At 41.8% G+C, this 15,167-nt stretch overlaps 1 protein-coding gene across 2 annotated transcripts in view; it reads right to left on the reverse strand.

Annotated features, from left to right (window-relative positions):
- The window catches only part of FSHR (follicle stimulating hormone receptor), a 192,058-nt gene that overhangs the window by 67,780 nt on the left and 109,111 nt on the right, over window positions 1-15,167 (reverse strand). For both annotated transcript variants that reach the window (XM_010855898.1, XM_010855900.1), the window contains exon 3: window positions 199-273. In XM_010855898.1, coding sequence (XP_010854200.1) covers window positions 199-273 — 75 coding nt within the window. The remainder of the gene's footprint in view (window positions 1-198; window positions 274-15,167) is intronic.

Here is a 15,167-nt window from a genome sequence, read left to right on the forward strand (position 1 = left end):
ATAAGACTAAGCTCTGAACTAGTACCCGAGTCACCAGGCAGATACATGGCAGCACCTACTGGACTGACTTTGACAGACTAAAATGAAATTCTAGGAGTCTGAGGACAGAGCAGAGCCAGGGCCTCCCAGGAATATAAGTGAACTTTAAGGCTACTACCAAAAGCAGGCATGAGCAAAACCCCATAGAGTCTTGCTTACATTTCATGTAGTTTGGGCAGGTTGGAGAACACGTTTGCCTCTATCACTTCCAAGACATCATTCTGTGAGATCTCTCTGCAAAGAAAGAAATATAATTCAAGTCAGTTCAGCTACAGTCCAGAATGGATTTAGGGCTCAGCCTGGAGCCTTGTGCCTATAGTGATTTATGAGACACACAGAATTCTACTCCTGCTTGCAAAGAAGTCAGCTGTAATAATAAGGCGAAGCTAACATAAGATGCTAATACTTATAGAACAATGAGAGAATGAACCCAAAGCAGTGAGTCTGGTCAGAAATTATTCAGTCTATAGGTGTAGCCACAGAGGCCCAGAGAGGGAAAGAGACTTGATTAAAAGTATTTAGGGAATATACAGGGTGAAAAAAAACTTTTAATAGACCAGGATCAGCGAACTTCTTCTAGAGGACCATGTAGTAAAATTTTTATTTTTTGGCTTTATGAATCATTTGGTCTCTGTTGCAACTACTCAGTTGATACTGTTGCATAAAAGTAGGCATAGATATCATGTAAATGAATGAGCATGCCTGTGTTCCAGTAAAACTTTATCCATAAAAACAGATGGCAAGCTGGGTTTGGTGTCATGGGTGATAGTTTGGTGACCCCACCCTAGCCATGGAGGCAAGTTTTCTCTGCTGTGCTGCTTTGGAAAACGAGAACCTCGAGTTAGTCTCTTTTAAATACACATCCATGCTGTTACCCAAGTGGAGATTGTTATTGCAAGACCTTTGACATTACTGTTGCTTGGCCCAAAATACCCTGGAAAGATCCTTCAGGTCCCAGCCTGTTTGCTCCTAGAGTAATTGGAAGGGAGTAGATGATGAAGTCCACTCTGCAGAAGCCCAGAGCTTATGAGGAGAGAAGGGCGAGAAGGGCGACTTAACCAGTTAATGTTTATAAAGTGGCTCAAAGATGAAACATGCTATTATTAGGCCTCCTGAGGAAGACTCTCATGCAGTTTTAATGTGGCAGCTGAGAGAGTTTCAGAAAATCTCATAGGTGGTGTGCATTCAAATTGGCTCAGGCAAGGCGCTGTCTGTTGGCCTTAGATTTTGCTGAGAAGCTCTAGAAACGCTCTTGATCAAGGGAAAGTTCTGGAGAGCAGGACAGGGAAAAGGCCTGTTGGGGGAGGGGAAGTATGACTGTGAGCACAGGGGCTGGCAACATGGAGGGGGACCAGGGGGTGGGTGCGGAGCTGTCAGTTCAGTGGTGGCAGGATCCTTTCTCTCACTCCCCCATTAGCAAGGAGACATTTTGTGTGAGAAGTTCAGTTCAGTCGCTCAGTCGTGTCCGACTGTTTGAGACCCTTTGGACTGCAGCATGCCAGACTTCCGTGTCCATCACCAACTCCCAGAACTTGCTCAAACTCATGTCCATCGAGTTGGTGGTACCATCCAACCATCTCATCCACTGTTGTCCCCTTCTCCTCCTGTCTTCAATCTTTCCCAGCATTAGGGTCTTTTCCAAGGAGTCAGTTCTTTGCATCAGGAGGCCAAAGTACTGGAGTTTCAGCCTCAGCATCAGTCCTTTCAATGAACATTCAGGACTGATTTCCCTTAAGATGGACTAGTTTGATCTCCTTGCAGTCCAAGGGACTCTCAAAAGTTTTCTTCAACACCATAGTTCAAAAGCATCAATTCTTCAGTGCTCAGCTTTCTTTATAGTTCAACTCTCACATCCATACATGACTACTGGAAAGACCATAGCTTTGACTAGACAGACCTTTGTTGGCAAAGTAATGTCTCTGCTTTTTAATATGCTGTCTAGGTTGGTCATAGGTTTCTTCCAAGGAGCAAATGTCTTTTTTTTTTTTTTGTAGTAAAATTAATAAACTTTATTGAGAGGACTTTGTGAGTTCTATTTTAATTTCTTGTCCTAAAGATTTATATATATATATATATATATTTAATTTTATTTTATTTAACTTTATAATATTGTATTGGTTTTGCCATATATCAAAATGAATCTGCCACAGTTATACATGTGTTCCCCATCCTGAACCCTCCTCCCTCCTCCCTCCCCATACCATCCCTCTGGGTCGTCCCAGTGCACCAGCCCCAAGCATCCAGTATCGTGCATGGAGCCTGGACTGGCAAGTGTCTTTTAATTTCATGGCTGCAGTCACTGTCTGCAGTGATTTTGGAGCACAAGAAAATATAGTCTGTCACTGTTCCATTGTTTCTCCATCTATTTGCCATGAAGTGATGGGACTGGATGCCATGATCTTCGTTTTTTGAATGTTAAGTTTTAATCCAGCTTTTCCATTCTCCTCTTTCACTTAAATCATGAGGCTCTTTAGTTCTTCTTTGCTTTTTGCCATAAGAGTGTTATCATCTGCATATCTGAGGTTATTGATATTTCTCCCTGCAGTCTTGGTTCCAGCTTGTGCTTCATCCACTTGGCATTTCACATGATGTACTCTGCATATAAGTTAAATAAGCAGGATGATAATATACAGCCTTGACATACTTTTTTCCCTGTTTGGAACCAGTCTGTTGTTCCATGTCCAGTTCTAACTGTTGCTTCTTGATCTACATACAGATTTCTCAGGGGGTCTGGTATTCCCATCTCTTGAAGAATTTTCCAGAGTTTGTTGTGATCTACACAGTCAAAGGCTTTGGCATAATCAATAAAGCAGTAGATGTTTTTCTGGTATTCTCTTGCTTTTTTGTTGACCCAGTAGATGTTGGCAATTTAATCTCTGTTTCCCCTGCCTTTTCTAAATCCAGCTTGAACATCTGAAAGTTCATGGTTCACATGCTGTTGAAGGCTGGTTTGGAGAATTTTGAGCATTACTTTGCTAGCGTGTGAGATGAGTGCAATTGTGCAGTAGTTTGAGCATTCCTTGGCTTTGCCTTTCTTTGGGATTGGAATGAAAACTGATCTTTTCCAGTCCTGTGGCCACTGCTGAGTTTTCCAAATTTGCTGGCATATTGAGTGCAGCACTTTCACAGCAGCATCTTTTAGGATTTGAAATAGCTCAACTGGAATTCCATCACTTCCACTAGCTTTGTTCAGAGTGATGGTTCCTAAGGCCCACTGGAGTTTGCATTCCAGGATGTCTGGTTCTAGGTGTGATCACGCCATCATGGTTATCTGGGTCACGAAGATCTTTTTTGTATAGTTCTTCTGTATATTCTTCCCACCTCTTCTTTATATCTTCTGCTTCTGTTAGGTCCATTTCTGTTCTTTATTGTGCCCATCTTTGCATGAAATGTTCCCTTGGTATCTCTACTTTTCTTGAAGAGATCTCTAGTCTTCCCCATTCTATTGCTTTCCTCTATTTCTTTGTATTGATCACAGAAGAAGCCTTTATCTCTCCTCGCTATTCTTTGGACCTCTGCATTGAAATGGGTATATCTTTCTTTTTCTCCTTTGCCGTTAGCATCTCTTCTTTTCACAGCTATTTGTAAGGCCTCCTCAGACAGCCATTTTGCCCTTTTGCACTTCTTTTTCTTGGGCATGGTCTTGATCCCTGCCTTCTGTACAATGTCATGAACCTCCTTTCATAATTCTTCAGGCACTCTGTCTCTCAGATCTAATCCCTTGAATCTATCTGTCACTTCTACCATATAATTGTAAGGGATTTGATTTAGGTCATACCTGAATGGTTTAGTGGTTTTCCTTACTTTCTACAGTTTAAGTCTAAATTTGGCAAAAAGGAGTTCATGATCTGAGCCTCAGTCAGTTCCTGGTCTTGTTTTTGCTGACTGTATAGAGCTTCTCCATTTTTGGCTGCAAAGAACATAATCAATCTAATTTCAGTATTGACCATCTGGTGATGTCTATGTGTAGAGTCTTTTATGTTTCTGAGAGAAGGGCACCTCTAATACTATTGTAGCTTCCTTCATGATTCATTTGGTAAATTTAACTGCCTTCATACTTTTCACAGTTGAACATAAATAAGGGTGGTGTGTGCATGCATGTTTTAAGAGGATGTGCTGGCCATTGGGTGTTTATTTGCTTCTCTGCCCTTACAGTGGGAAGAGTGCTGGGTGGTATAGGAATGAGGGGAGTAGGAAAGGAGTGAGTGAATTGAAAGTCGCTCACTTGTGTCTGACTCTTTGTAACCCCATGGACTATACAGTTCATGGAATTCTCCAGGCCAGAATACTGGAGTGGGTAGCCATTCCCTTCTCCAGGGGATCTTCCCAACCCAAGGATTGAACCCAGGGTCTCCCACATTGCAGATGGATTCTTTACCAGCTGAGCCACCAGGGAAGCCCAAGAATACTGGAGTGGGTAGCCTATCCCTTCTCCAGGGGATCTTCCTTACCCAGGACTCGAACTGGTGTCTCCTGCATGGTAGGCAGATTCTTTACCAGCTGAGCTATGAGGGAAGCCCACAGGAAAGGAGTGGGAGACTTCAAAAAAGGGGACATTTTTTGAAGACTTTAAGGAGCCCAGTGAAAGAGCTGCACAGGTAGAAAATATGCATGGAGGGAAGCACTGGATGACAGAGGGGGTTTAAATGCAAATGAGCCTGTATCATGCAAAAGCTATAGTATTTCCAGGTTCACATGCCATCCCCTTGTAGTATCTCAGCCTAATACTGCCTAGAAGATAGATATTTCTCCTTTCCTGAATTCATGTACTGAATTCATCCCATACACATTCTCTTATGTGGATTTTTTTTGCCAAAGAGAACTAAAAATTATTAAAACAAATGAGCCAGGAAACATTTCTAAATTAATTATTTCAGAAGGTAGTTCATATTTTATGGCTTCAGCTTCAGAGACAGGAGAAGGTGTTAGGCTTGGAAGGTGGTAGAGAGAGCCTTTGGCTGGAGGAGGTCTGGAGGGAGGTCAGCAGCATACAGTAGTGAGAAAATGCCTTACTGGGAGATTGAGGGCTCTTGCTCCATTTCAAACCAGTTCTGCCTCTAGTTATTTCTGTTACCATTGACTAGGTATCTACTATCTACCAGCCCTGTACATGCATTCTCCTCAATCCCTTTAGCATGCCTGTGAAGCTGGTATTTTAATCTCCATGTTAATAAACAGCCCTATCTGTATGCACAACAGCTCTGGCTGACTGCAGGGCTGGAACACTTTCTTCTACATGCCTTGCCTTCCAAGCCATGTTAGGTCTAATATTTCCACTTCTATATATTTACTCAAGGGAAAGGAAAATTCATGTCCTCCCAAAGACTTGTGCACAGATACTCATAGCAGCTTAATTGGATAAACTGGAACATATTCATACAATGGGATATTATTCATCCATAAAGTGGAACAAACTGCTGTTCCAACATAGTTGAATCTTTAAAAAAAATTACGCTGAGTGAAAGAATGCAGACTATTTATATGAGGGTCTAGAAGAAGAAAAACTAATCTACAGTGATAAAAATCAGAGTAATTGTCACTTGGGACCTGGGATGGAGTTTGCTAATGGGAGAGGCAGCAAGTACTTTCTGGGATGATGGAAATGTTCTCTTTCAAGATTGGGGAAGTGGTAACATAAGTTTATCTAACTTTGAACTTTAGATTTAAAGTGAATGCATGTATTTTAGTGTATATGAAACATACCTTAATACAGTTGTATAGCAATACTTTTTATTCAGAGGAAGGAGAGTAAATTCTATTCTGTTTATGTCTTGAGAACTCTGAATTGAGAGAGCTATTGGAAAAATGTTGTCTGGTCTGAAAGTGGTTCTGAAAGTTCTATCAAATCCTAGTGCAATCCTGGAGATTATAGATAAGGTTCCTTCCCCTCTTGACTGTCTCCCCTGCAGCTCCCCAACCCTTCACTGAAATCTATGAAGTGAATAGCTGAACTAGGTCAAAGAATCAGAGTTTCTCAACTCTGACTGCACTCTAGAACCTTCTGGTGGATTTTAAAAAAAATTCCAAAGCCTGGGTTTGTATCTGAGAATTGGATTTATTTAGTCTGGGGTGAGACTCTGGCATTATTTTTTTTCCCTTGTTCTTTAATTCTCCAAACAATGGTGGTTCCTATGTGCATAAAGGATTGAAAACTATTGGTCCAGATGATATTAAGTTCCTGTTTAGACCTGTGCTTTCCATCTTACAGAAGGTTTGCTTCAGGAGCAAGGGCCAATTTTCCTTGTTCTGCTAGGACAACAAATTGGAGAAATAAAGTTCTTGGAGCACAAAAGGAAATAAAAATTAGATAAAATAGTAGTAAGAGAAACCTGGAGATAGAACCTGGAAGTGGGAGTAAATATAAGAGGTATTATTGAATAGTTAGTTTTGATTTTTCATAAGAAAATTTAATCAGAAGGTCAACATTTCAAATGTTCAATGTGTAACATGGGATATTGTGGAAAATATGTAAAAGCATCTTATATTTTATTGTTATTCAGTTGCTCAGTCATGTTCAACTCTTTGCAACCCCATGGACTGCAGCACAGCAGGCTTCCCTCTCCTTCACTATCTCCTGGAGTTTGCTTAAACCCATGTCCATCGAGTTAGTGATGCCATCCAACTATCTCACCCTCTGTCACTCTCTTCTCCTTCTGCCTTCAGTCTTGCCCTGTATCAGGGTCTTTTCCAGTGAGTCAGCTCTTTTCATCGGGTGGCCAAAGTATTGGAGCTTCAGCTTCAGTATCCGTCTGGGGCTCATTGACGTGTGGATGCAGAAGAAGATGTGAGAGTTCATCTCTCTTCTATTGAGCAAGATGCTGAAATGTTTTGGAAATACGTAAAAAAAAAACCTGGTACTCTTCCATATAACATTTTTTAAATATTATTTTGCATAACACATGTTATTTATATGAATATGTAGACATGTATTACTTTTAAAAAATAGACTGACAGAATATTTCCCAGTTTTAATTTCTAGAATGACAAATGATAAAAAATTGGGGAACTATCCAATGTAGGTTGAGTTCTGTCCTTCTTGGGTGAGGGGTCTTGATTCTGTGGAAAGCTTGTTTCCAGAGCTGAGACTCTTCTCATCTTCCCAGGCAGTGAGTGGTTCTCATGATTCACATAGAAATCACCTGGGGATCTTGTTAAAATGCAGATTCTCTATGGGAAGATCTTGAGAGGGTCCAAGGTTCTGCCTTTCTAATACCTTGGGTGATGGGTATGTTGCTGATCTTGAGACCACATTTCGATTGCAAGGTTCTTCTGAAGAATGGTAGTAACGTCCTACCAGGCCTTTCTCCCCAACGTACACAGAGGTGGATATGAAAAGCATGATAGAGGAGGAGTGAAGTTCTTGATTTAAAAAATCTTTTATCTTCTGGAAACCCCTCCCTTACTCTCTTATTTTTTTTTGAACTTTACAAATTGTATTAGTTTTGCCAAATATCAAAATGAATCCGCCACAGGTATACATGTGTTCCCCATCCTGAACCCTCCTCCCTCCTCCCTCCCCATACCCTCCCTTACTCTCTTATTGAAATTTTCCTGTTCTCTAGATTGTCACAAGAATTCTTTCTCAGTTAAAGCACTTGCTACTTTGTTTTGTTATTGCTAATTTTTTGGTGATGGGGCGGTGGTCATTGCCTAATTCCCCAGCCTGACTTTGAGTTTCTAGATGGTGTTTTATCCATTTATCTTTGTATCTCCAGCACCAAGTGCTAAGTTGAAGCATGATAAGTACTCAATAGATGTTTAGTGGGAGGATGTGTAGATGGAAGAAAAATAGTCCTTAGGTTCAGAAACGGTATCTGCAAAACTGTGAAGGAGATGAGGCTTGTCTTCTGTAGTCTTTCACCCCTCTTCAAGCAAGCCCAGCTTGTCTATGAGCTAGATTTTTGTCCCAGGAATTTTTCTACAATTAATACATAGCGTGGAAGGGACACATGCATGGATTTGATCTGCTGTGCTAATAGTGTCTGGATGCCCCTATGCGTCACAGAGTTTCCCAGTTCCTCTCTGGCTCACAGGTGAAGTCATTGAATTGACCAAACACCCATAGAGCTGAAAACAGGAGAGATGACTGGTGTAACTGTAGGAGTTCTTAAAGCATTTGATTGAATGTTAGGTCTCTTTTGTGCACAGAATTCTATGTTTCTTTGAAGGAAGGGGAGATGTGCTTGAATGAGGTGCTGGAGGTTATCAGGACATTCTCTCTGGAGTTTCAGAGTGAGAATTAGATTCTCCAGGTTTTCATTCCTCTGGCCAACAAAAGGGTTAGTATTCATTTAAGTACACGTATGGGGATGAGGTATCAGTAGGATGGACTTAGGAGTGAATGAGCATGTAGCACTCAGCTAGATCTGCATAAAATTTTAGTCTTGGACTGATATTCATTTGTCCACCATTTCACTCGACACTCCTTTTCCAATTGCTGGTTTCACTAGGCAAAAAGTTGCTATAGGTTTGTAGGATAGGGAAAAACTGAAGAAATTTAAAGAACATCTATGAATTGGAGAACAGAGTGTAATAAGAAATCAAACACTCATTGTCTTTGCTTTCTTTTTGATATAGGAGATAGTCTGCACCTAGGTTTCCCCTGTCTTTTCCTTCCTCCTCTGACCTTCCATAGAGTATTTTCTTTTAATAAATCCAAACTACCTCTCCATAACCAGACATTCAATTACATTAAAATATTTTTAATACCAATGAGTCAAATTTCTTTTTTTTTTCTATTTAATAACCTCAAATGTTGACTGTTTCTCTCCTGAGTCCCCCCGTGGGACCCCTCACGCGCACTGTCATAGCCCTCAGAAATTGCACTGGGTTTGCATTCTGTCTTGTCTCCTTCACCAGACAAAGAACTCCTGGAGGACTGTGACATTGCCTTTCTTCTTGGTATTTCTGCTTCTAGCCAAGTGTTTGCTGAATGACTGAATTATCTTTGAAAGAGTATAAAAGATTTTCTCCGTTTGGTCTTGCACAATAAAGCTGTGTTCTTGAAAACCTGCAGGAAACGGAGTATTTGCAAATCAGAATGTGTATTAGCACAGGAAAAAAGCATCTGGTGTCCCAGAGCCTAGGAGTGAATCTTTAGAAGAGTGAAGAAGTAATTCAACGAATGTTCAACAAATTTTGATCAAGCAGCTTTTGTATTTCAGGCACTAGGTCTGTCTTGGGCTCTAACAGTGAATAAATTGGGTCCTGGTTTTTATCAATCATCTTTAACTCAGGGAGTCTAGTATTCTAGGCCTGCCTTAGATAGCTGGTTGTTATCTTTATTTGGTGGGCTATATAGCAGTTCCTAGAAAAGAGAAAATAGATAGTTGGTATGTTGCATTTGAATATAACTACAGATATTAATATACTTTCATATATAATGTATAATTATATGTGTATTATATATTAAGAATTATATATATGATTATATATTATATATACACACAGGTATATATTCCTACTTTATGTCTTGTCTATTCCGTTAATTCTTCTAGAAATGTGCCATATGACTTAAGTAAATACATAATGTTCAGGTGAAAATTCCTGTCAAAATGCATCTGAGAAAATGTCATAAAAGTGAAAGTGTTACTCATTCAGTCATGTCTGACTCTTTACGACCCAATGAACTATAGCCTGCCAGGCTCCTCTGTCCATGGAATTCTCCAGGCAAGAATAGTGGACTAGGTAGCCATTCTCTTCTCCAGGGGGTCTTCCCAACCCAGGAATCAAACCTGGGTCTCCTGCAGTGCAGGCAGATTCTTTACTATCTGAGGCACAAGGGAAGCAGAAAATGTCATACATCTCTCTAAATATATACTCCTGCCCTCATTTAGAATTCCCATGAGATCAGGTCTGGTGACTCTGCATTAGAAACCTGAGGTCAAATTCTGCCTCTGTTTCTTACTAGCTGTATAACTGTGGGCAAGTTAGAGTCTCCATGAGTTTCAATTTCCTTATCTGCAAAATGGGAATAATTGATACCACACAGGGATGTCAGAGGCATTAAATAAGATGGTATGTGTGAAAGCACAATGTTCCTTGTGGGGTATACTTCAAGTATCAATGTAAAGGCTGCCGTCTCTTTATGGTATTTAGGACTGGACTCTTCTGCAGCTGGGAGATACTGGGCTAGCCAACCACTGGCTGGAAAAAATAGTGCTAGCAAGTGTCCTTAACTTGCTTAACACTTCTCTTAACCCCACCTATAGATCATTTAAATTCTTAAGCCAGACTATGACATTATCCCAAACATCATTCTGAGGCTTACCCACAGTGAGATCCTCTATCTGGTCTGTTGTCCAACAAAGGAGACTAGGCACAGCATGTGGATACCCCAACAAGGATGTCTGCATCACTGAAGTCATAATGTGAAAAGGATGCTGATCCCTTCGAGAGAGGGTCAGTACCGAGGGGGCCATGTTGTCAGGGCGAGCCAACAGGTGCCTCTCCTCTCCACAGGTGGCAGCTGGTAGGTGCCTTCCTTTCTCCACATGTCCCGCCTGCTTCCTTCTCCCTGGGCAAAGTGCATCTTTGCTAAAGGTGCTCTAAGGATATCCCCAAATGAGACAGAAATAAAGGCACCCTCAGTGACTCGATCTAATTCAGACGTCTGAATTCAACTCCCTCACTTTTAAATACATCAACAACAAACTTATGTTCATTGTTAGTTTTGTCTTAATTTAAAATGTTAAGTAATAATCTATATGTTGGAATATTTCCCTTGCTTTCCTCAGCAGATGAAGAAAGGAACTAAAAATCACAGACATAATAACTGATGTTTCAGTTCAGTTCAGTTGCTCAGTCATGTCCGACTCTTTGCAACCCCATGGACTGCAGCACACCCGACCTCCCTGTCCATCACCAACTCCCAGAGTTTACTCAGACTAATGTCCATTGAGTCAGTGATGACACCCAACCATCTCATGCTCTGTCATCCCCTTCTCCTCCCGCCTTCAGTCTTTCCCAGCATCAGGGCCTTTTCCAATGAGTCAGTTCTTTGCATCAGGTGGCCAAAGTATTGGAGTTTCAGCTTCAACATCAGTCATCCCAATGAGTATTCAGGACTGATTTCCCTTAGGATGTACTGGTTGGATCTTCTTGCAGTCCAAGGGACTCTCAAGAGTCTTCTCCAATGCCACAGTTCAAAAGCATCAATTGTTCAGCATTCAGCTTTCTTTATAGTCAAACCCTCACATCCATACATGACCACTGGAAAAACCATAGCTTTGACTAGACAGACCTTTGTTGGTTACTGATGTTTCTTGGCAACTGTTGTTTACTATGCATTTATACTGTGCCAAGCAATTTTTCTGTGCTTTACATTTATTAAATTGTTTAATCCTCACAACCCTATGAGTTAAGTGCCATCCTCGATCCCTATACAGAATGCGAGAATGAGGTATACAGAAGTTAGATAATTTCCCCAGTGCTGCCCAGCCAGTGAGAGAAATTGACCTGGGGTGTGAACCTACCACTCATGGGGCCTCAAAAAGATGGCAGAAGTCAGATAGGCTATACCTCCAGTGACTCAGAGAACTGTTTCCACTTCAGAAGATTCTGTTGTTATTGTTTTAATTTCAAATAGAGTAGAAAATTTTGGCACAGCAAAATGAAAAACCTGAATACTACCCCCTTCCTCCATACTGTACGGTACTTAGTGCTGACAAGGCAACATATAAGTCAACATGAAAATTCACCTTCCACAGATAAAGCAAAGTCCCAAGCAGTGACTCATAGGAAAAGCACTTTTTAAGGGTATTCTCTACAGGAGGGTAAAGCATGTAAGACATTAAAAAGCAGTGCCCCAGTCTTCTAAGAATCTGCAGTTTAGTTGAGTAGAAGCAACGTGCATGAGCAGTTGGGAGTGCAAAGTCAGGAGAAGCAGAGTTACGTAAGAGAGGAAGGACAAATGTCCAGCATGGAGAAGGGTAAACGGTGGCATTCAACACATTTGATTGCCCCCCATATACTATATTTTTCTCTCACATCCTTGCTAAATGTCAGCATTTCTCCAGCTGTTAGGATCCTTCAAGATTTCCCTATTAGAACCTCTCTGCTGATGCCTCACTTGTCATCAGAACAAGTTTCCCTCTTAGACCGGAGCCCTATGTCTACCAACTGCCAAAGCCATGTTCAACCACATATTCCACACACCCGGGATGAACAACTAGTCTGGCGGGCTCATTACTTTCCTCTTCTAACTCTCTCCTGCCCCATTACAACCCTAGACAGCAGCTCCACTTCCATCCCTGTTGGCCCGTTGGACCAACCCAAACTTTAAATCTTAGAGTCATCTCTGACTCCTCTTCAACATGTAACAGATTCTAAATCCTCCCAATTACTTTTGTTTTAGTATTTCTTGCAAACATCTCTTCATTTCTCACCATCGTTATTGTGATTATGGCTCCATGCAATTTCCACTGGACCAGCAGTTCTTAACAGTCATGTGATGACTTGGGATTTGGGTCTGATGTGGGTCATGAGTCATCTCTTTCAAACAAATTAAATGTCCCAATGATTTACTAAAAAATCTGGAGCAGATTCAGGGATATATAACTCTGCCTGGATACAGGAATGTCATCAGTATTTGTACTTGGGAGCCATGAGTAGGAGTGTAATTTGGAAAGGTAAATAGAGTTAAAAGTAGGTAATAAAAAGTGAAGAAGGGAGAAAGAACAAGAGGTTAAGGGAAGGAGATTTTCTGGAGATAGATCAGAGTTAGGAGTTAGAAAAGGTAGATCATTTCTGTATGCCTGTCAGAAATTATTTAAACAGGAATTCTTTAAGTTCCAAGTGATGGGAGATAAGAGGTCGGGAAGGTAATAAGGGAAGGGCATTGATTGGGTCACTTGGCTTCAGTGTGGGCTGCCAGCTGTAGCAGAGGCCAAAGAAAGGGGGACGGGGAGATTGGAGGGGCCTCTGATCCACAAGGCAGGTAAACTGTCTGTAGGTTAGGGAGCCCGGCGAGTCTGAGCTGTGTAACTCAAGACTGCAGGAATACTGATGCTGGTGATAATTAACCTTTATTAGACAGTTATTGTGAGGCAGGCATAGAACTATTAATAAATGCTGTACACGGGCAATCTCACTAAGAGCCTTGTCTTCTTAGGGCCCTGCGCACTTGTGTCTGTCTTAGTTCATATGCCTGTGTGAGTGGTGCATGAACCTGGAAGCCAGTCAGGCCTGGCTTCAAATGCTAGCTTCATCATTGCCTGGCTAGTTGTGTGACCTTAGACAGGTCAGCTAACTTGCATGGTATTTATTTCAATGGGAGTAATAATAACTACCTTTTAGGGTTTTATGAAAATTATGGATCTGATCTATGGCACAGAAGGGATTTCTAGCTGCCCACCAGAATCTGTTTGCCCCCTCTGTTTTCTGGGAGCACAACTCAACCATGTTTCCTGGCAATCTTGCTGTTAGGTATAGACTTGCAGGGAGAAGGTTCTCCCCAGGAATATGAGTAGAAGTGACATGTGCTGTAGCCCCTCATGTGCTCCTCTGTGCTCTATCTCCCTCCCACCTCCTGGCTGGAGGTGCCAGGGCAACCTTGGGAGCCAGGATTGAAAATGAAGAAGCTGGTGGCACCCTGTGTTCTAAATCAAGAGCGGAGAAGCACCACGGGGACTACTACATGAAAAAGAAACGCGTTCATAAGGTCCCTGATATTCGGGAGTTCATTGTGATCAAACCACTCTGATACCGACAGTGGGATTCTAGCATCCTGCATCCTACCTAGTATTTATTCATCAAATGCTCCTCCCATCGAGACAGGTATGAACTTTGCATCTACCATCTGCTGATAAATGGGTGTCTGCAGTAAGTGTTGAGTACCTTTTTGTTGGTTGGCTAAGGAGGAGTCATGAGGAATATTGCTTGGCCAAATTGGGAGAAAACAACAACAACAAAATCCCTCCTCAAAACTAGGCCTGTATGTGACCTCGTTTAGCCAGAGACTTCTGTTCCTTGGTGACACCGTATTTACTACCTGTGATTGAGTTGCTTGGCCTCTTGCAGTGAGCACACCAGCTGGCTGCTCCTTATTGAATTATTGGGCCCTTGGTTTTTTTCTCTCTTTTTCATTTATTTCATGGGAACAAAAAAACACCCTAGCATCCTAGAAAGAGCAACTTTCTAACAATGGGGACTACTAAATCCATTAGCACACAGACTCTGCGGGGGTGTTCGGGTTAAGCAATTTGAGCCCCCAGCTCTGTCATCTCCACCAAGGCGGAGGCAAAATCTCTCATGTGGGCCAAAGGGAGTCCTTCATCACTTTGGCAAATTGCCCGAGTGCTCCGAGATCCTTTTCCTCTGTAAAACGTGGCTAAGGCCCTCTGTCCCTCAGTACATCTTACACCCGATCCTTTGTAGTTGTCTGGGCTATTGAAGATCATATGAATAATGTATGTCACACAGGAGGGAAAAAAGCACAGTGTTATGCAAAGGTCATGTTGCTTACCGTTATTTTTATTACTTCACTGGAGTTGGGAGACCTTGGTTCTAGTCCTGACTTTGGCACTAATTAACCACTTTCCTTGAGTCAAATCAGTTACCTTCTCTGGGCCTTTGTTCCTCATCTATAAAACAACACAGTTGATCCAGATGATCTCGTGGGTCCCTTCTAGCCTGAGAATTCAGTGATTTTAATTATTTCTGTGATTCTGTTATTAAAAGGCAGCCAGCCACATCCTTGGCAGGCCTCTGAAATAGCCAGCTTCCATTTCTAACAAGCTGGGATAAAGGCAAGGGCTCCATGAAGCATCTTGATTATGGTACTGCACTTGTTCCCTTAAGAGCAGGTCCTGGGCAGGTGCAGGAGGGTAACCCCCAATGGCCATCCTTCCTGAGTCCTGCACAGGTGAGGAAGTGCCCTCACCTGAGCCATCCTTCTCCTGGAGACAGTGTTTGTTTTATGGTTAGCTTAAAGAAGGCTTCATTGATCTTTCTATAAGCCAGTGTTGATTTCTTCCTTGTTATACTTCCCAAGCCTCTTTATCAAAGAAACAGAAGGGTGTGTGTGTGTGTGTGTGTGTGTGTGTGTGTGTGGAGAGGCAGTTATTGCAGGCTTTTCTGTTCACTCTGTCACCCAGCAGCCCCTCAAAAGCTTCCTGAATTACTTTCTC

This window comes from Bison bison, unplaced genomic scaffold (genome assembly GCF_000754665.1).
Source record: "Bison bison bison isolate TAMUID 2011002044 unplaced genomic scaffold, Bison_UMD1.0 scf7180017864370, whole genome shotgun sequence".
Taxonomy (NCBI): domain Eukaryota; kingdom Metazoa; phylum Chordata; class Mammalia; order Artiodactyla; family Bovidae; genus Bison; species Bison bison.